The sequence below is a fragment of the Ambystoma mexicanum genome, chromosome 2q, assembly GCF_040938575.1.
Source record: "Ambystoma mexicanum isolate Mex_15411 chromosome 2q, UKY_AmexF1_1, whole genome shotgun sequence".
NCBI lineage: Eukaryota > Metazoa > Chordata > Amphibia > Caudata > Ambystomatidae > Ambystoma > Ambystoma mexicanum.
The window spans coordinates 540,801,884-540,821,883 of NC_090924.1; the positions used below are offsets into that span (position 1 = coordinate 540,801,884).

Genomic DNA, 20,000 nt, shown 5'->3' on the forward strand with positions numbered 1-20,000 from the left:
GCCTGTATCCTGCCACATCCGTCTATGCCAAGGATTGTGGAGCAGCCACTCTAACACGTACAACGCAGTGCTAATCTCCCAAGCTTGCCCAGGGCGATTCGCACATACACACATGCAAGCATTAGGACCACAGCAGTTACCCGTATTTTGGGGGGGTGAGGAGAGGAGGTTTCGGATGCCAGGTTGGAATGAATGCCAGTTAGGGCCATGGGGCAACTCAAGGCGCCCCCCCAGCATGGCTAACTAAGCAGTCTGGTCTTGCACTGCAAGCCATCCTGTGTCCCCCCTCAAGAGTTCCACCTACCGGATCGATCTTCCTTTGTGTCGACTCAAACTGGTAGCCTACACATCACGGCTACATCCAAGGGACGGGACCATTAATTAGCACATAACTAGGCTACCATGCCCAACAGAAAGCCTTGCATACGTATAATGTTTAAAACTCCCTCACTCCAACACCCTCACGTAACACCAATTACATCCAGCCGGAATCAAGGCCTTTCTTTGGACAAAATCAGTTTTTTATTTTACACGCCAGCAACCCCCCCTTCCCAGCAAACCCCCCCATGACTGTGTTTGCGTGCACACCCACCAGTAAAACTGAACCACAAACACACCGGATCCAAAGAAGCACCCACCACAACGGTGCCTGCATAATGCAAACTCGTGATGCTATGGTCAAATATTTGTACACTGTACACAAGCTTTTAGGCACAAGGATTTTGTCAAGTGACTGAGGACACAGAGATGGAATGCCTTGTATGATCGTAACAGAGACAACGGCAGAAAAAACATGCTATTACTGCAACTTGCGAAAAGCAAAATACATAGTCGCGGTTATGGAGGGAGATCCCGCCTACCGTACCATTGGGATTGGTGGTCTTCCCCCGTGGGGTCCCAGGCAGGCACTCTATGCCTCCTGAGTCCTGAGTGGAGCGAAGCGGACACAGAAATCATTCCGACGAAAGCAGCTCACTGCTGCAAGTTACAACTTATGGTGCCGGCGGCAGTGGCGGTGTGTGGCGGAGAGGCGAGCAGAGTGTTACAAATCACTGGGAGGGAGCAGGCCGGGCTGCGGCAGTCCCGCCAAGCCCTGCCGCTCCCTCCCAGTGTTTTGTAGCACTGACTGCTGCTGGCGCCAGGGTGTCGCGGGCCAAGGCAGTTAGCCGCCGGCCTGCCGCATTTATCAAAGAAAGGTAACACTTCAGTGTTACCTTTCTCTGCATCTGCGGCGGGCCGGCGGCGGGGCTGCAATTACAAAGGATCTGTAAGTTACTTACTTACAGATCCTTTGCAACTTGCATCCGCCCGGCGAGGCCGAGGCCCTGGGGGCTGGTTCTTGAAGTGTGAAGCCCACGCCTGGGCTGAAACCGGCCCACGTGGGCTTCAGGAACCGGCCCCCAGGTCTCCGGCCATGATTTTGCATCGGGCACGGGCCGATTGGCCGACGACCCAATCCGACGCTGCCGCTCCCGCATTTTATAAACGGTTGGAGGGTCCTCTTCCAGTGCATGTTTGAAGCTTATTGAGGGGTGGTCGGTGTCATGCATTTTTGATTGAAATCTCTTGTCTGATTCCAGTCTTCTCTTGAATTCACTTGGTCGTAGGAGCTGCCCATTTATTCTGTGTACCTGTTGATGGTGGTGAGCTGTGATGATGGGGAACTTCATCATTTGGGTCCAAGTCGACCTCACTGTCCGTCTCGTCAGGCTCCTCTGGCAATTTCGACGAGGAGAATGAAATATCCATGGGAAGGCTTTTTGATTTCTTACTACTTTTTGTTACGTGGAGACAGCAGATTTCACCTCAAAGTTCTGAGAGGGTCCTGTGTTCCCAAAACCTGTATTGGAGAGGCTACACAGAGGAAGATGTGCTGGAAGTAAAGCTTTCAGTTCTATGTGATTTTAACAAATGAAAATACAGAAACATTAATAACGAAAATCAATGGGGGGGTCACACAACCCATTTCCCAATGCTTTTAAACACACCCCAAACCCCTCCCCACCTGTTTTTTGTTGTAAATGTTTTAGCTGTTTATTCATTCTCTGTTATTAATTGGGTATAATTACTGGATACCTAGTTTTTCCCATGTGCCGAGTCACTGCGATTGCAGAGCCATGACGGCGCAGCAACCCAAGGCCATAGGCAGAAGACAATCCAAGGGTTTAGGGAGTAAAGGAGACTCACAACTAAGTTGGCCAGACCAGAGACACCTGTGCTGGAGAAGGGTGTGGGTCCCAAGTGAGCCCGAAGTAGTAGCAGAGGTCAAGGAAGTCGGGGAAGTGGAGCAACTTGCAACCGCAGTGTATCGGGTAGTTGGTATAATTGGTTATTTATAACATGCTTAATACCAAAGACTTTTCTAAGCACAGACCCAGGATTCAAACCTGTGTCACTCTGCGTTGTCTTGATTCCTAAGCGAGCGCGTTGCCACTGAGCTATACTACCACTGCCAGTGTCCCTGAAGACGGTGAGTGAAGCACAACATTAAGATTCACTCAACAAACCTTGCCGGTAACTGTAACCAGCTCCAAAGTGGCTCACGTAAAGTTGAAAGCAAGTAGAAGTTGTTTGTTTATGTAACACGTGTGAAAGTAAAATACATTGCATCCATTGTTGAACTCTTTCACATTACCAGAGTGGTCATGTGTCCTTAATTGTATAGGACTCAGCTGAAAACCTGACATTAACATTTTACAAGAGTTAAAAGTGAAACTACATCAAAGAACTATTGCGTGTGACCAACTGTTTCCGAGGGAAGTTAAAGTCGCTCCTTGATGCCACACAGAATACAATTTCAGTCAATACTTTAAGTTTAAAAATCTACCTTAAAGACTGGTCGCGTGCACCTAATTATGCTTTCTCTTTGAAGACAACCTTGTATAATATAGAATTGGCATTCTTTATTTCAAGAAGTGATTATACTTAAGAGAACAAGCACTACCCAAGCCAAGAGGCAAGCCCTTTGCATAGTGAAACAAAACCTGTTTATACCCCTCCACCTATTCTGTGAAGTTGTCAACCATGCAGAGGCCGCAGATATAAGTGTGGCATTGGTACCTAAAGCTGAAAGAGTGGCACAACAGCTTCTCAGTAACTGCTGGGGCAGAGGAGGTAAGAGAAAGCTGGGGAAGGGGAGCTGGGTGCTTGTAAAGAATTTCCAAAAGATAACCTGTAATGCTAAAAGACTGCTAGAATTGAAAGGGAGAAAGTCTTGGGTGCAGAGTTAGGTTATCCCTGCGGCAGTTGGACAGACAGAAGAGGCAGAGGCTGCCCCCTTTTAGAAAGTCATTAAAGGGAAGAGTGTCTTGCCTACCTGAAGAGGTCGAAGTGCCTTGTCAAACTCTGCTGATCATTCTGAAGCATAAAACAGTGGCAGAAATACTTGAACTGAGGTGGTATATAAAGTTGGAGTGGTTTTGAAGTAGTGGCATACTGTGAAACAAAAGTAACTATACTCATAGTAACAGTAGCAGAGTGGTTGTTAAAAGGAAGTAGCAACCCAAAGAAGAAGCATCCTGGCAAATATACCAAATGTACTGCAAAAGTCTTAACCCATTGTAAAATCGTAGTTGGAGGAGTCAAATACCTATTATTTTGAACTGTGGCAAATACCCTTGAAGAGAAGAAAACCAGGATTACCATTGGTGCTTTTTTCTCTGATGGAGATTGGAAGGGGAGATTTTTAACGAAACCAGAGTATTATTACCAGTTGATTGTTGTTTGATGAACTTTTGTGTTGACTTGGAACCGATAAGAACTGGTTCAAGACTTTTCTTTTTCATTGACAGGTTTTTCTAAGCTGGTTTCAAAACGCTAGGGGGAAAGATTTTACCCAGGACAGGTGAAGGTTGTGTTGCTTTATCATTTACTATGAATATTTGTTGTTTAGAGTGAGGGCCAGTTTACCTATGCTAGAAATAGTTCGCTTAGCCTTTAAAATAGGTAGGGAATTCCTCGATAGATTAGGGCAAGCAAGGCTTATTTTGAAACCTTTTACTGTGATAAAATGTCGTACTTTGAGAAAATTACAAGCAGTTGTCCGCCTCACATTACTGACTCCTCACACAACCCTCAGCTGACAGTACAACGGATACACACGCAATATTGGTCCTGCCATACATCGGCACACGTGGCCCTGTAGACAGTGAAGCACACGACTCCATGGTACAAGCAAGGCACACTTCCTTACACTGACCATATGCACGCACAATGACCCTGTGACACTACTCAGTCTTATGAGCACGCAAAGTAATCAATGGGGGCTATATATACCGCTGTGGTGCTCATAAGACTAAGCAGTATCACAGGGTCTAAAAAGTACAATGATTGTTTGTTTCTGCATTGTAGTTATCTACTCAAACAATGGAAATCAGGATCAATAGTGGCATGTAAGTGCAACAGAGGCAGAACATAGAGTCCTAACAGTAGTCTATACGACACAGGGGTAGGTTAAGGAACATCACCTACGTGCACACTTTGAGAATGTTTGAATTACATTGTTATGCGGTAGTAACAGGATGTTATATATATTGTTTCCGCAGTGAAGGGAGACTTGAAGCGCAGAGCAAGGAGTCACCTGAGGTTGTCGGGCTGATCCAGCGAGCCATGATAAGGAAGACGAGTACCGTTCCATTGAGGACTGTCTTTCTATTCTAAGTGACAATGGAGGGCGAATTAATATACCCTGAACAGATGAGATAATAGTGTTAGCTATTCAGAAGAGTTGCTAGAAAGGAAACCGCACAAGACTGTAAGGCTCCTAGCAGCATAGTCAATACCACACAAGGGTGGCAAAAAACATATATTGTATGTGAGGGTGATGAAGGAGCAGTAGCCCGTGAGGAAGTTCTATGGATATATATACTTGAGTGCTAAGACAGGTGGCTCCCTTAATTTAAAAAAACAATTGGGCTAAGTATGTCAGGGCTGTCATTCTTCCACGTGTGGATTATTGCAATGCTCTATGAGGCGGGGCCAGTAAGGAAGATATTGCTAAATAGCAGAAAATCCAAAATGCAGCTGTCCATATCGTTTGCTGCATGAAACAAACCTACCACCCTCTCTAGGAGGGAACTGCACTGGGTGCCTATATCAGCTAGGATTTTGTTCAAGTCACTGGCCTTGTGCCACAAGCGCATCCATGGATCTGCACCCAGCTACCTTAAAGAAAAGGTCTCTACATATAAGCCTATAAGAAACCTTCGATACACTACCGTCCACCTTTTGAATGTGGATCGGGTCAAGACAGTGCGTGGAAAGGGACGCTCGATTCAAGTTTTGGTGGCATATGCATGGAACAAATTGCCACAAGCTCTTAGAGAGTAAAAGAATCACTTGGATTTCAGAAAGTCCTTAAAAACGATTCTGTTTACGTAAAGCAGCTGCCCACCTGTCTGTTATTTCCTTGACTGTAAGTGAGCGCCTGGACGCCTTAGGGCTTTAGCACTTTATAAGTGTTCTAACTTAACATATGCCAAAGATGAGAGAACAAAACATGTTGGGCAAAGTTGTGGGTTAAGTAGACACACAAAACACTATTGGAGTTGGTGTTATACCTGTGTAAGGACTATTTGGACTCAATGTTGGAAGGAGGTATGAAAATAGAACAATAAACATTAACTGTGGATTGTAGCACATTGCAAGCATTATTTTTAGGATTGAGGATAGATTTTATGATTTGTTAAAGGAATTGTTGATACTGCTGTTTTGTTGCACCTTAATATACTGATATGTTTTTGTAATGTTTGAATGAATTGTTGGTTAAATTAAAAATGATATATGCACTAAAAGGAATGGCCATTGTATCCAATCTGTAGCAGTCCACCCAAGTTTCAAGCGTGGTTAAAAGTGGATAATTGTGTGTCTGGTTCCATGCATGCCAGGGTGTCCCGTGGAGGCATCTAAGGTCACTATGTGGACTGTGAAAAGTCTGTCATGGCCCATGGCCTATTTATTGTATTTCTGATGATGAATTATGGGACTTGTGTGCTCACAATTGTTTTCATTCTGGTCTCCATGTGTGTCACTGTGCCATGTCATTGTCAGATTTACTACTTACCCACAAGCCAGGTACGCTGTCCTCTGTGTGTTCACGTGAGCTGGAAGGGTGCAGTTTCTCAGTATCATGGCATCTGGGAATTGGGCGCTGGCTGATGGTAAGATCGGCATCACATATCATCTGAATGTTCATGGAATTAACTGCCTGGTATAGGAGCGAAGGGCAACGAATGCCATATGTGCGCAATCCAGTGCCACTATGATATTGGGGAACTGGGTAATGGCATAGAAACATGCTTTGGCTGCATGCACCTGCATCTGGGTTATGGGTATGGAGATGTGCTGATATGAATGCCTAATGAGCGCATCAAAGACTTGCTCCATCACATTTGAGAATGTTGACTGGGACATCCCGTGCAGTGTGCCAACAATGTGCAGGAATCTGCTCGCCGCACAGAAGTGTAGGATGGACACATGCTTTACCAGGGATGGGTGTGTGGTAGAACTGATAGTGATGGAGCTCTGGAGCTCAGCCTTGATCAGGGTCAGCAGGTCTGTGATGAAGCGCTGCTCCTAGCGATAGAGAATCACTAGTTGGTTGTCTGTCAGTGTCCACGGGGATGGGCGGACACATGGTATGGGTGGCCTCCACAGCAAATGTCTCCTGCACCTTTGTGGTGCTTGTCTCCTTCCCTGCTCAAAACTTGCATGCTGCTGTAGCTCAATGAATAATAGCAGGTTGAGGATCCCATAGTTCACGTCACGGCTGGTTGTAGCAGTATTTAAGTTGCATTTCCACTTGCAATACGGTGGAAATAACATTTTTGTTTCTGGCGCCGATTCAGTCAGCGGGATTAGTGGCAATTTTCTGGAAAGCATAATTCGGCAGAGTGGTATAAGTGGTGGTTATTCCGTTAGTGCCACATTATGCACTTACTGCTAAACTCGTAATGAGGCCTAAACCTTAAACAAAAGGCTTCTATGTATTTTGTTTATAGTACGGCTCATTTTCATTCATTTTTATGGTGGAGAAGAGGGGTGGAAAGTAACTTATATTTCCGCTGCTCCCTTCATCCCTGCCATACAAATATTCCAGCATTTGCGCCGGAATGCATTTTCATGCCTGCGCAACTGTTGGGGATTCCTATGAGTTCGCCGGCTTTTTGCACCAACAAAAAGCAGATGGACTCCATAGGAGTCCAATGTAAACTGTCTGCCAGGCGTACATGGCAGACAGCGTTCACTCATTTGCATGGTGGAGTGCAAAAGGGGAGAGAAAAAGGCGGCGTATACCCTTGTATGCCGACTTTTGTCCTCCCCTTTTTCACTCTGCAGTGCAAATGAGGAATATTTAGTGGTGGGGGCCTGTCTTATGCTAAAGTGCAAACGTAGAATGCCCCCACCATCAAATAACGGGGAACTGAAAAATGATCTAATGTGTTAAGTAAAAATAAACTAAAATAAAAAAATTACAATAACTAGTCAACATACCTGGAGGTAGGCTGACAGTATCTGTCCTCCCACCGGCTTCTTCTATTGCTCTGTTAAGGGCGCGTTCTTCTTCAGCAGTGGCACGAGCCCGTGCCTGAATGATATGTCTTTCCACCATGTCAGCTTCTGCCATGCAACGGTCATGCTCACAACGAATCTGTCATAAGTGAAAAATGAAATTTCTCAACGACTTACTCAACATGTTCAAAGTGCTATACAATAAAGACTTTCAAAGGTTTTTTTAAGTTATATTTTCACATCAAATCTTTTTGTAAAATTGCCAGGAAACTTATTGACCATTGCATTGGTTTTGCACTGAAGATCTGACTAGGTCTTTCCCTACAATGCTGTGAGGAAACTGAGTAAAGTGATTAGAGTAATGGCTAGGCTATGTTTTGGCCACATCTTAGCTAGAGCAATTACTAACAGGAGCAAGGCTGTTTTTGAAACTATTCTGTAGGGCGTACAGTTGCTGCAGTATACGGAAATGCCCATGTTCGCTGATAACGAATATGAATACGTAATGTATATGTACATGGCAGACCAAGTCAACGGTGCAAAAGATGGACTCAAATGCCAGACAAGAAAAGAACTGAGGGGTTAGGGTGATATCAATAGGGCCGGCCCTAAGATTTGCAGAGCCAAGTGTGACAAATTAAGTGCGGGTCCCCTTCATTTGCATTTGATAACATCACCAAAAGTGACATCACAGGAAGTGCCATCACAAGATGATGACCAATACGTATGTAGGCAGCAGCAAAAACATGGTAATCCGAGAAGAGAATTTCCAATAACTACACAAGTGAAGAATAAAAAGGTGCCCACCTTTTAAGCCCAACAATTTATAATGAAATATTCCAAAGAAAAGAAAATCCAAACATTAGACGTGCACTTTAATGGCATTTGTATGTGTTTTTGTGGGTAAGCGTTGGCATTGGAAACATGGTGTGAAATTCTAGTAGCTGAACACTTCAGCAAGCAAACTTTTTTTTAATGCTGGTCTCAAAAACACAGAAGCGGGGTTGCGTCTACCCGTTGAAAAAACTGGGCGGACGCTGTCCATCCACATGTATCGACTTGTGCCCTGAAAATCAGTACAGGGCCAGAACCAGAGAAAATATTCCCTGCAGTCTCCAGGATTACAACCTCGCTTGTCACATCCTTGGTAAATATTCATGGCTCACTTGCATGCTTCATATATAAATGTGAGGAAAATGTTGCATTGACTTCGGAAATAAACATGTGAAAATAATGTTTAATTGTGCTGGAGGAAGGCACAGATTTTAAGCAGCTAACTGCTGCTTTGCACGTGCTTTCAAAATAAAAATGCCCCTTTGCAGTTCTTAACACAACAATGGTCTCTTAAATAGGCCCTCAATAGTAAATTGCACCCACTTTAAACGTTCTGCTTTAAGAAAGAAAGTTATCAGCAGTGCTTACGAGGTCCCCAGCAGCTATTAGGCCGCGGGGGAGGGGACGTTTGTTTCTCCAGAGTCACAGCAGGAGGTTCACAGGTGACAAGTTGCCTCACCAGAAGAAACAAAAGGAAGCCAAACCTCGAGGGACAGCAGCCGCTTTTGAAAAAGATATTCCAGTAACCGGTAAGTTTAGGGACTCTGAGCACACGTCCCGTGCTGCAACCTGCAAGAGGGAGTCAACGGCTCCCTCGGGCGCAGTGCCCTAGCAGGCACGGGGCCAAGTGCAGCCGCACATGCTGCATACGCCTAGTGCGGGCCCTAGATATCAAAGTAGTTGTAGAACCAGACTTTCACTTATCCAATATGAGTAAGAAGAGTTAGGAGAGGATTGGAAGTAAGCCTTGGGCAATTGAGACCAGCTTCCCAAGAGTCCAATGGAGGTTGGAGATGCTTGAAAAGGAGCGTTTTCAGGGAGCACGGAAAAGGAGAATGAAGGAGCCTGTGTGATACGATGTGGGAGTGCCCTACATGCGAGGAGCAAGGTGGAGTAAGCTTGATTGGGAGTTCTATGCTATTTTTCGCTTTTTCGATTTTGGAGCTCTCAGAATTACCACAAACTTGCTTCTGGTCAAGTGAGGTGTTCCTCGGATTTTGAGTCCTTTTCTTAAGGCAAAAGGTGGCGAAATAGGCATGGTTTTTACTTCTTTTTTGTTCTTTGGTGTGCTTTTTTAATATAAAATACTTCAATAGGTTTTGACATATAGGCAGACTTTTTGGTTTGGACTTGTGGACACAGACATTCCTTAGATTTCTTTAGGCAGGGAAATAAAGCAGTGTTTAGTGCTTGCCTCACACTAACCATGTTGATGGGACACTATAAAGGTGGAGAGGTACTTGGGGGCTTTTGAGTTGAAGTCTCTCAGAACTATGAACTATGCACAATGATTTGAGGGCAATTTTGGATTTGATTTGGGAGATACTTGAGGGCGTGTGCCCTGAGAATGTGAAATCTGTAATTTTAAGCCCTGGATCATAAAATGGTTGGGTTGGTGCAGCCCCGTTATAGACTGTTTGAGTACCCAAGATTGGAGCGGGCAACATCTTGACATGTTGATTGTTTTAGCTATCTCTAGGAGTGCTATGAACAGGTGCAGTGTGGATATGGGATTTCCAATTGGGGATATTTCTGGGCCTATTAGGATCCCTTTTTTTCACTTTTTACCTTGTTTTTTGGGGATGGCCATTGTGTCCAAACACTTTTCAATGCGAGGTTTATGGGTAATGGTATTCTTAAGAAGAATTTCGTTTTTCCTTCGTTAAGGCAAAGGATATTGTCAAACATTGCCAAACATCAAATCTTGAACTTCTATTCAGTTTGGGATTATGAGATGATGGTTCGATCAGGTGCTAGGTTGACATTGAAGGCATAGTTATGAATTTGACTGACTGTTACATGGTGCAAACGAATTCATCAAGATTGATATGGATTGTGTGTTTCTATCCAGTGATTTCAGTGTGTATTATCTCATAAATAAGAGGATGCTTTCTGTACTCCTGTGTGCTCCAAAACCTGTTTTAATGGTTGTGCTTCTCACTATAGTTGCATAGTTGATAACATGAGTTTTGCCACAAATAAGATATTACCCATTGGGTGATGATTTTTAATCACACTCGGCGTGAGGGTTCCAAAAAATGTGCATCCTGAAAAACCAGGCTGGTATCGCAGGTATAAGCCAAATTCCAAGACAACTGTTTGCTGGGCTTCCTGGTTTAGACACACGAAGTGTCCCTCTGCTCCTCAGTCATCTTCCCCATTTGTTTTTCTAGTTACCTGCTGTGCAGGCCTGACATGCCCTCTCCAGCACTCTCCTCTGCCCTGCTCAGAAAGCTGTGATGGAAAGCGGGAAGATACTTGTTCCTAAGCCCCTCTCACTTCTCCATTTTAGCCGTATCTTCCCTTGGATGTGGGGGCGCCTCAATGCCCATTCCCATTCATCCAAGGAATCCTTTGCTCAAAACCACTTTTCGTACCGAGCTTAATGAGCTGGGTGCTATAAACGTTAAGCCCTGCTTTTTGGGGCGGGCTTGGGCGGTAGCAGCCCTAAGCCATCGCTGAAGCACTCGCTTCACTCAGGACTCCTTTGGGCCATTACAAACCAAGCCCACCCAGGAAAGCATAGCATAACACAATAGTAAAGAGATAAAGGAGCTTTCTTTAGAATGCTGAGAAAAGACACAGGGGCTTATTATAGGTTTGGTGGTATCCCGGTGGTAAACCCTGAAGGCAAGCGTCCCCAGCCAGCACGATCCTCCCCGCAATGAGAGACAATGAAGGACTCTCCCAAGTCGGGAATAAAGCCAAGACAGAGTGCGGGTAAGCTTAAATGGGAGTTTATCAATCAGAATAGGGCATGCAAAGAACTCTGCAAACTCCGAGAGCGCTCTGTCTGACAATAGCAAAGACAGGCGTATATATTTACAAAAAACGTCATCAGTACCTACATACTATAAGGGGCACAAGTTCAATGGGATTGGGTGGCGATGACTAGCTATAGGTGCTGCTGCGATGTGGTTGGCCTTGGCTGGAGGACGTCACTGGTCAGCCTCGTGGGTTGGGCTGGGCCTGGCAGGTCAGCTGAGTTCATCCGGGCGGTGTTGTTGTGCCATTGCGGCCAGTGTCAGAGATGAATGTCTTTTCCTGACTTATTTGCCCTATGCCATGCACACCGCAGTCATTCAGTCATTGCAATGTTATCTTCTTTAGTAAATCTATCAATAGGTTATTCTACAGGTTAATGCAACACAGGAGGAATGCACCTTGTGAGGGGTTTGATGGTGATTTATCCGTGCATGGTTACCAGTGTCCTGTTTGACCGGTACCATAGGTCGTGGGGCTAAGTCTCCGGGCATGGGACGGGCGGTACATGTCTTTCTGTCTCGTTAGAAGTTATTATGAATGGGCTGTTGTGTGTTGCCACAGTATTGGGTGTCCTGATTGCACAGGGCTATAAGTCTAAGATGATCCGGTGGGTTGTGGGGTTTACGAGGGGGCGCCTTTGAAAGTGTGTGTCCAGGCAGAGGTTTACTGCTGTGCTGTAAATAATACAGGTGGCAGGCCGTGGCCTTGGGTGCTGTAGAGGGGGCTACAAATCTTTGAAGCGGCTCCAGTCTGGTTGGGGGAGGTGGAGCAGCGCGGCGCGGGCCTCTGCTCTCATGTTTGGCAGTCTTCGCAGGGTGGGAGGGGGAATGGCCTTGCACATATTCACAAAGGTATCTTCCTCATGTGTTGCCGGCTTTCAGAGGTGAAAACATCACAATCATTTGAACACTTTATAATATTTGTTTGAATCACTTGAAAACATACATTTCAACTTGCTGGATGTGTCTCGATTATATCCAGTCTGAGCACCTTATTCGTACACTATGTTTTAACAACTACAGTATTTAGTTATATGCATATACATTTGCAGTAAGTGAGGTAGTAGTGTAGTTGGTGGAGTACATAGAAAATGACCCGTCACTGAACATGATGGTGGGTGGCACATAAGGGGCTTAGACATACACGCATGACAAGTGTATTCTCGCGCATCCTTCACATGAGCCCTCTGTATGGTTACATTCGTCTTCTCGTGTACTCTAGCAGCATTAGTTCGGTTATGGCGCGGGACCGCGGGGTGTACGGTTTTCAATGATACATATAGAGAATAATCCCCCGGAATGCTTTTTATCATTTGCACACCCCTGCAGGGGTGTGGGTCCTTCATTGCTGGTGTCATGTAAACATGCGTTTCTTACTATAATTACACAATTTTACAGGTTTCTTTAGTAGAAGTAGTTTTATGGAAAGGATACACGTATTACAAGTAGGTTTTGACATTCGTATTTGGGTATTTTTCTGCTTTCATCGGATGACCCTTCTACAGTTCTCCCCATCACCCAGGCCTCGCTGACCGGGTCATGCTGGGAGCAGTGATACACTGTGGACGGTGAAATGTTACAGTGTTAGTATCTTATGCTAGCTCATGTCCGTTTTGTTCGTGGGAACGGGCTCACAGCGGATTTGCCAGGGTGCTGCGGTGACAGGGATAATTGAAACTCTCCGAGGGTGGGGGCCGCGCTACAGTGCGCTGAGCTCACACCATCTTTGATAGACAAAATGGTTTCTGGGCCTAGCTAAATTCAATACGTGTGGGCAATGTCTTCAGCAGGTGACCCTCCACCACCTGGGCCCGGGTGGTCTGAGGGGACGCCCAATGAGCCATGGCCCTCACCTGGGGAGGGGATGTAGGCAAGGGGGGGTCTTTTGGACCACTCCTCCCCTACATTTCCCCCCTTTCGTTACTTAAGTAACGAATTCTTTAACTCATTCAATCTCCTACACTCTTCTTCGTCCATAATTGCCTCATCCCATGCTGGTGTGCCTTTTATCGGCATCCAGGCTCTGCACACCCCCCTTAAGCTCTCACCCCTCCTAGCATATTCATCTGGGGTACAGGTTAGGTATATACATCCGCTCTCTCCTTCCAAGTCTACCCACACCTCCTGATCTGATACCATTCTAGTATACGGGGCTCTCTGATGGTGGTGTGCCATAATTTGTCTATGATATCCTTGTCATGATACCTAGGCACTAGTTGATACCTTGGTGTATCATCAGTTCCGGTTTGTACCTGCACTTCCTGCATAGTTTGCATTGTCCCACGGGTGTTGCCCATTGTCACCATCATCATTGCACCATTAGGTACTGCGTTAGCACAACATCGAAGACCCACCTGGCATATGCAAAAAATTAAAAGGAGGAACATCACAGCTGGCATCAAAAATTTCAGTCGTTCCAAGCCATGAGGGGACCCAGGAGAAGATGTTATCGAACCACGTACTGTCTTCTGCTCCACCTTCCATTTTCATTTTTTCTTCTAGGTTGTGTACTGCCTCGATCACATGGGACAGGGAGCAGTTTTCTGCGTCTTCGGAAGGTACGAAAGTGCAGCAGGCACTTCCAATTTTTCGGCAAACACCTCCATCCATCGCCGTGAACAGGTCCAAGACATACCTGTTTTGCATTGTCATCAGCCGTAAAGCCCTTAGTTCCACTTTTATTACGTTGAACCCTTCTTCAGTGTCATTTGCCAGCTGAATCAATTCCCAGCGTGTTATCTGGAGCCATTTTGCGTTTGCCCTTGCTTGGACACTTGAGATGAGTGAGGCAAAGAATGTTTCTGCTGAGCTGAATAGTCGATATCTGTCTGGGATCTGAGCCAACAGTTCTGATGATGCCTTTGATATGTAGTTTGATGCTCGTCTGTTACGGGTCAGCACCTCTCCTTTGCTCCCGGAAGACAGGACATACATTTGTGGCTCCGCAGTCGGCTGGGCTGCACTCTGTTGTATGCGTTCCTGTGTCTTTTTGCTCCCATCGATGTGGCTTTCTGGTATTACCATTAGGGCTGAGTGCAGAGTGGCCATTGAGAAGGGGGAAGGTGCAGGTATGCCTGGTTGCCGCATACCCAGTACGTGTCCATCAGGGCCGCTGTCCCTTTTCTCAGATCTGGGATGGTGAGGGTCTTGTTACAGTTCTTGTTTGTCCCCATGGAGGTTTTCCCCTCTCCTTTAAAACATAGTTCATAGTCTATTTCGTTCTGTAGTTTGAACGGTTTTTCAATGGCGGTTACAAGTTAGTTTTGAAATGTGTTCCTTCCATACTGGTGTTCATGTTTCTTCTATCCATTGCAATTTCTCTGGTGCCACACCTCTCAGTGCTTCAGCTTTACACATTACTTCTTCATCCTTCCACTTGTTGTCCGAAAAAAGTGTCCCTTGTATTACAAAAAATGGTTCCTCCAGACATACCACCCCTGCCGTCTTTGGATAGCAAGTTTTCTCGTTCTGCAGCATTCTAAAAGTAACTCCATGTGCCTGGAAGGTGTTCTTAATCCTGCATAACGTGAGATGAAGGAGACATTGGGCATCTATAATTGGCAACTCTTTGGGTAGCAATACTTTGGGTGTACCTGAAGCATGAGGAATGAGGGAGCAGACATAACAGCTCTCGTTTGTTGTTTGTTTCGCTTTGGCACTCATATCCGCATACCATTTATTTGTCTGATGGGGGTGTCGTGGGTCTTCCATTTTATCTAGTCCTAACCCATAGTACTCATCATACCTCCTTCCCCCTGCGTCCCTTTTTCGTCTGTTGTTCTTGTTCCTCATGTACTTCCCAGCCTCCTGGGCGAGGGAAAAAATAGACCCCCCTTTCTCATTCCCGCCCCCCTTGGCCCATTCATCATATAAGATATCGTGTTTTGCCAGCATCTTTTCCTTTTCGTCCCTGACGTTATCTTGCAGGTTGTTTTTTAATATGGGGGCGGGTTGGCTGGTGGGGTGTTATACAACCACGATATGGCAGACGGGTTTCGGTCATTTAAACTGTGAGCATTGTAATTAGATATCTTTGGTGGAGACACTGTGTTGTTTTGCATTCCACCTTGTGGCTCTTTCTTTTCTAAGATGACAGCATTGGATGGTGTATTATGATAACCCCATACAAGTTTAGTTCCGTCCCATACCAGGAAATCACCTTCCCTAGTATTGACACTTGCAGTTGTATTGATCCCAGTAGAGCTGTTGATCCCAGTGCTGTTAATCCCTCCCCCCTCGTTCATCTCGATAGAGATGAACGCTACAAACCAATATGTAACCAGGCCAAACATCATTATAAAAAACAACGTAATGCACACAGATAATCCACACTCATACGAATATCTGCATCTCTCATTTAATAATTCTCTCATTCTACTAATTCTATCCGTTGCAGGCTGCCCGTTAGATGCCATGGTAGCTCCTGTTTGAGATATAAAAGTGCATTAAGTGCATGCATGTAAACATTTTGTGGGCACTACCAGTGCCAGTTATATATTGACGGGGAATGGAAGCGGGTAGGGTTGCAGGGAAGGGTATTCACAGACAAGGGTGTAAACACGTCATAATTTGATCACTTCATTAATTACATATAAGTTCACAAGATGAAAGGAAAAAACGTTTTTTTTTTTTCCCCCAGTAACATATTAAAAAGAATGCAAGTATACTTATCAGTCATTTTCCCATTCAGGTCCGTTACTGTCACACATACACAAGTTCGTATTCAGACAGTCTGCTCAGCTGCATCGTTTGCTGTTGTCTGTGCCTCCTCATCTACCTCCTCTTGCACATTACTATATGCTTTTCGTACATCTGTTAAGTGTACCCAGTATTTTAGGCCCTTTACTTTTACTGCCGTGGGCATGCAGAACACTACCTCGTATGGGCCATGGAACCGTGGTGCATTCCATCGACGCACAAAACTCCTGACATAAATGAATTCACCCGGCATCAGCTGTAGCTGTTGCTCAGGCTCCGTGACAGACCCTGTTATGTTTCCCTCCTCTCTCGTGAAGGGTGGGGAGAGCTGCTTTGATATTGCGCGCGCTGCCCTTGTCAATTTCTTCAAATAGTCTGTGAACTCTTCTCCCAATATCGCGGAGCTTCTGTGTGCATCTGAGTGTTCGCGCAGTGGAGAGTGTGCTGTGCACATTCGTCTCCCAGTCACGATCTCGTGCGGGGACAAATGGTGGTCTTTGCTTGGCTGATTTCTGAGCTCAAATAGCGTAAGGGGCACACAGTAAATCCAATTCTTTTTCAATGAAAAGCATAGTTTTGATAACCTGCCTTTTAATAGTTCGTTCATCTTTTCCACTACGCCATTACTTTGAGGATGATAAATCGAACACAATTTATGTTTTATTCCCAATAATGTAGTAACTTCCTTGAAAAGCTCATTTACAAAGTGAGTGCCATTATCTGAGCGAATAACGTCACAAATTCCCCAGCGCGGGAACACTTCCCTCACTAGGAACTTTGCAGCGCTCTTGGCATCAGGTCGTGCACATGGTCCTGCTTCTACCCACCTTGAGAATGGGCATACAACCACAATCATGTACCGTGCTCCATTACACCTTTCCCCCATGTCCGCGTAATCAATATGTAGCTCTCTGAATGGGCCAATGAGTTTTGGAATTGTTCCCCGCAGGTGCGTAATGTCATTCCTGAATTGTATATTTGACATGTTGTGCATTCCATCGCTAATCGAGATACGTGCTCCTGGAGACAGGGCACGAACCATTCTTCCTGTATTTCTGCTGCGATGTGCTGTTTGGTGTTGTGTGCAGGGAAGTGTAGTTGTTGAAACGCAATTTCCAATAACTTGATTGGCATTACCACTTTCCCTGAGTTGTTTTGCCGCCACAGTAAGTCTGTCGCCGACTTGCTGCACCCTCGTTTTGTCCACATCAATTTTTCGTCTGCACTAGCTCCTTCCTGTAATTCTAGTATTTGTGATATAGGCATCATGTTGTACCCTTCTGGGAGCTCTTCGTTTGTCTTGTGCTGCAGCACGTACTCACCTGCTTCATATTTCTGAAAATAGGAAGCTTCCTTGGCGGCAGCGTCCGCTGCCGCGTTTCCCAAAGACACAACATCTGTGTTGGATGTATGTGCTTGGTACTTCACTATTGCTACCGCTGTGGGGTCTTGTAGGGCCTCAATTAACTCTTTCTGCAAATCTGCATGCTGTACTGGTGTCCCGTCTGCCCGTCGAAATCCCCTCCGCCCCCATCTTGCTAGACCTCCATGTACTGTCGTCATGTAAGCTGAGTCTGTATATATTGTCACTGCGCAACCCTTTGCTGCATGTAGTGCTTCTATGAGCGCAATCAGTTCTGCTGCTTGTGCGGAGTAATGTGATGGGAGGCGGTACTGTACTAGTATTTCATACTCACCATCTTCTAACCTCACCACTGCCATACCAACATGTTTTTCTCCCGTGTCCACATCAATCGATGCAGACCCATCCACGAAGTACACTTCCCCCTCGCTCAGAGCGTTCTCACACACCACTGTGTCCTCCCCTCGTTCTCCTGTGTAAGTTGCACAATCGTGGTCCTGCATGTCCTCTAGTGTGCATGCTTCTGTAATGAATGTTGCGGGGTTCACTGTCTTGCATCTCACCACATGGATATTGGCGCTAGACAATATGATCTCATATGCAGTTGCCCGCTGTTTCGTCAGTGTGCTTTTTGACCTCTCGTATTGCAAATAGTGAATGTTCCACAAACAATGTCACAGGACATCCCATTACTATTGTGGCACTTTTCTCAATCGCGAACGCGGCTGCAGCGAGTGATTGCTCGCACGCGAAATGGCCTTGCATCACGGCATCTAAAGTACCACTATAGTAAGCCAAAGGCTTGTGTCCTAGGGACGTCTTTTGTGTCAGAACAGCTGTCATGAGTGTTCCCTTGCAGTGTGAGAATAGGTAAAATTCGTGTCCATAATCAGGATTTGCTAGCACTGGAGCGCTTGAAATTAACTCTTTTAATGATGTGAAGGACGCGCTCATTTCTTCTGACCATTCTATTTTTTTATTTTCCTGTTGTGCTTCTTTGAGTGCTTGTAGTAGGGGTCTCGTGTATGCCGCATAGTCCAATATCCATGCTTGGCAATAATTGCACATTCCCAAGAACTTCTGCATGTCTTTCACTGTTATGGGTTCTCTTACTGATTTTATCGCTTCTACCCTGTTGGGGATTATTCTTTTTCCATCTTTTGATATCAGCTGTCCCAAGTATAAGACCTCTGTCAGACAGTACTGTAGCTTTTCCTTGTCTACCTTCTACCCCTTATTGGCCAATAGAGTCAGGAGCGTTGTTGAATCCTTTCTACATGTTTCTTCGTCTTGTGCACACACTAGTAAATCGTCTACGTACTGAATGATCGTACTCTCAACTGATAGTTTTCCCAAGTCTTCATGTAATATGCGGTTGAATATGCTTGGGCTCTCACAGTATCCCTGCGGTAATCTGCAGTGTTCATATCTCTTTCCCCCAGTGTGAATGCTGTCAGGTATCTCTACTCTCTTCAGCCAGGGGAATTGAGAAAAATGTGTTTTTCAAGTCCACTACAGTGAAGTGTGATGCCGTTTTTGGGATGCTGCATAATATTGATGCAGGGTTCGGGACCAAAGGGAACTCTTTCTGAATTACATCATTTAGGGGGCGTAAATCCTGTATCATCCTCCAAGACCCTCCTTTCGCTTTTTTGATTGGATAAATACATGTGTTACATGGGGAGTTTGAAGGCACTATTATCCCTTGTGCTAGTAGTGCATCTATTGTCTCTTTTATCCCTTGTTCAGCTTCACGGGACAATGGATACTGTTTCACTCGGGGTAGAATTGCTCCTTGCTTTAGTTTTATTATCACAGGTTGTACTCCATGCAACAGCCCTACATCATGGGGGCCTGTTGTCCACAAATTATTTGGTACGAGTCTCATGTCATCATCAAAGAATGACAGCGGTGTTCCTACCACTGCCATCAGTTGAGCGGGAATTTCCCTAGCTTGAATCGAAATTTCACAGGGCATCGCTATTTCCATTACAATTTCACCATCCCCCTCTGCATCTGAAAAGAGATCCTCATCTGTTAAGTCTCTTAGGGCGATGTTGGCATTCGTGCACAGTACTGTGCGCCACTCGCATCCTTCCATATCTACTCCAATCACCGCAATCCTTTTCGCTGATACCTGTACAGCGTGCAAGTCTAATGATACCACTGACCCTGGTGCTGTGTCGGGGCACACTATGGGGCGGAAGAGGAACTCTGCTGGAATCCTCCAATCCATTTTCCTCAGCTCTGGAATTATGAGGGCCAATGTCTTTAGCCCTTCAATAAACATTTCCTCGTTTTCCGGCAAACCTCGTACTTCTTGTGTGGTCGTGTGGGCTTGTACTACCAACATTGCACGCAATGGGCATATTCCGGGTGTTGAACACACTATACCTCTCTCAGTGAATGATATGGTCATGTTGAGTTTACTCAGGAGATCCCTCCCTAATAAATTTATTGGTGAGTGTTCATAATACAGTAAGGGGGTCTTTACAGTCTTTCCCCCCACTGTTACGTCCAATGCTTCTGTGTAAGGAACTTCAATTACAGCCCCAGAGAACCCCTGTGTCTCTAACTTCCGGTTAGATAGCGGGAACCGGCCCTCCCTGATA

General features: G+C 45.4%; 1 protein-coding gene across 2 annotated transcripts in view; it reads right to left on the reverse strand.

The window, feature by feature from the left end:
• Positions 1 to 20,000, reverse strand: part of DLEC1 (DLEC1 cilia and flagella associated protein) — a 1,790,999-nt gene that overhangs the window by 1,575,713 nt on the left and 195,286 nt on the right. For both annotated transcript variants that reach the window (XM_069647686.1, XM_069647685.1), the window contains exon 4: positions 7,492 to 7,648. In XM_069647686.1, coding sequence (XP_069503787.1) covers positions 7,492 to 7,648 — 157 coding nt within the window. The remainder of the gene's footprint in view (positions 1 to 7,491; positions 7,649 to 20,000) is intronic.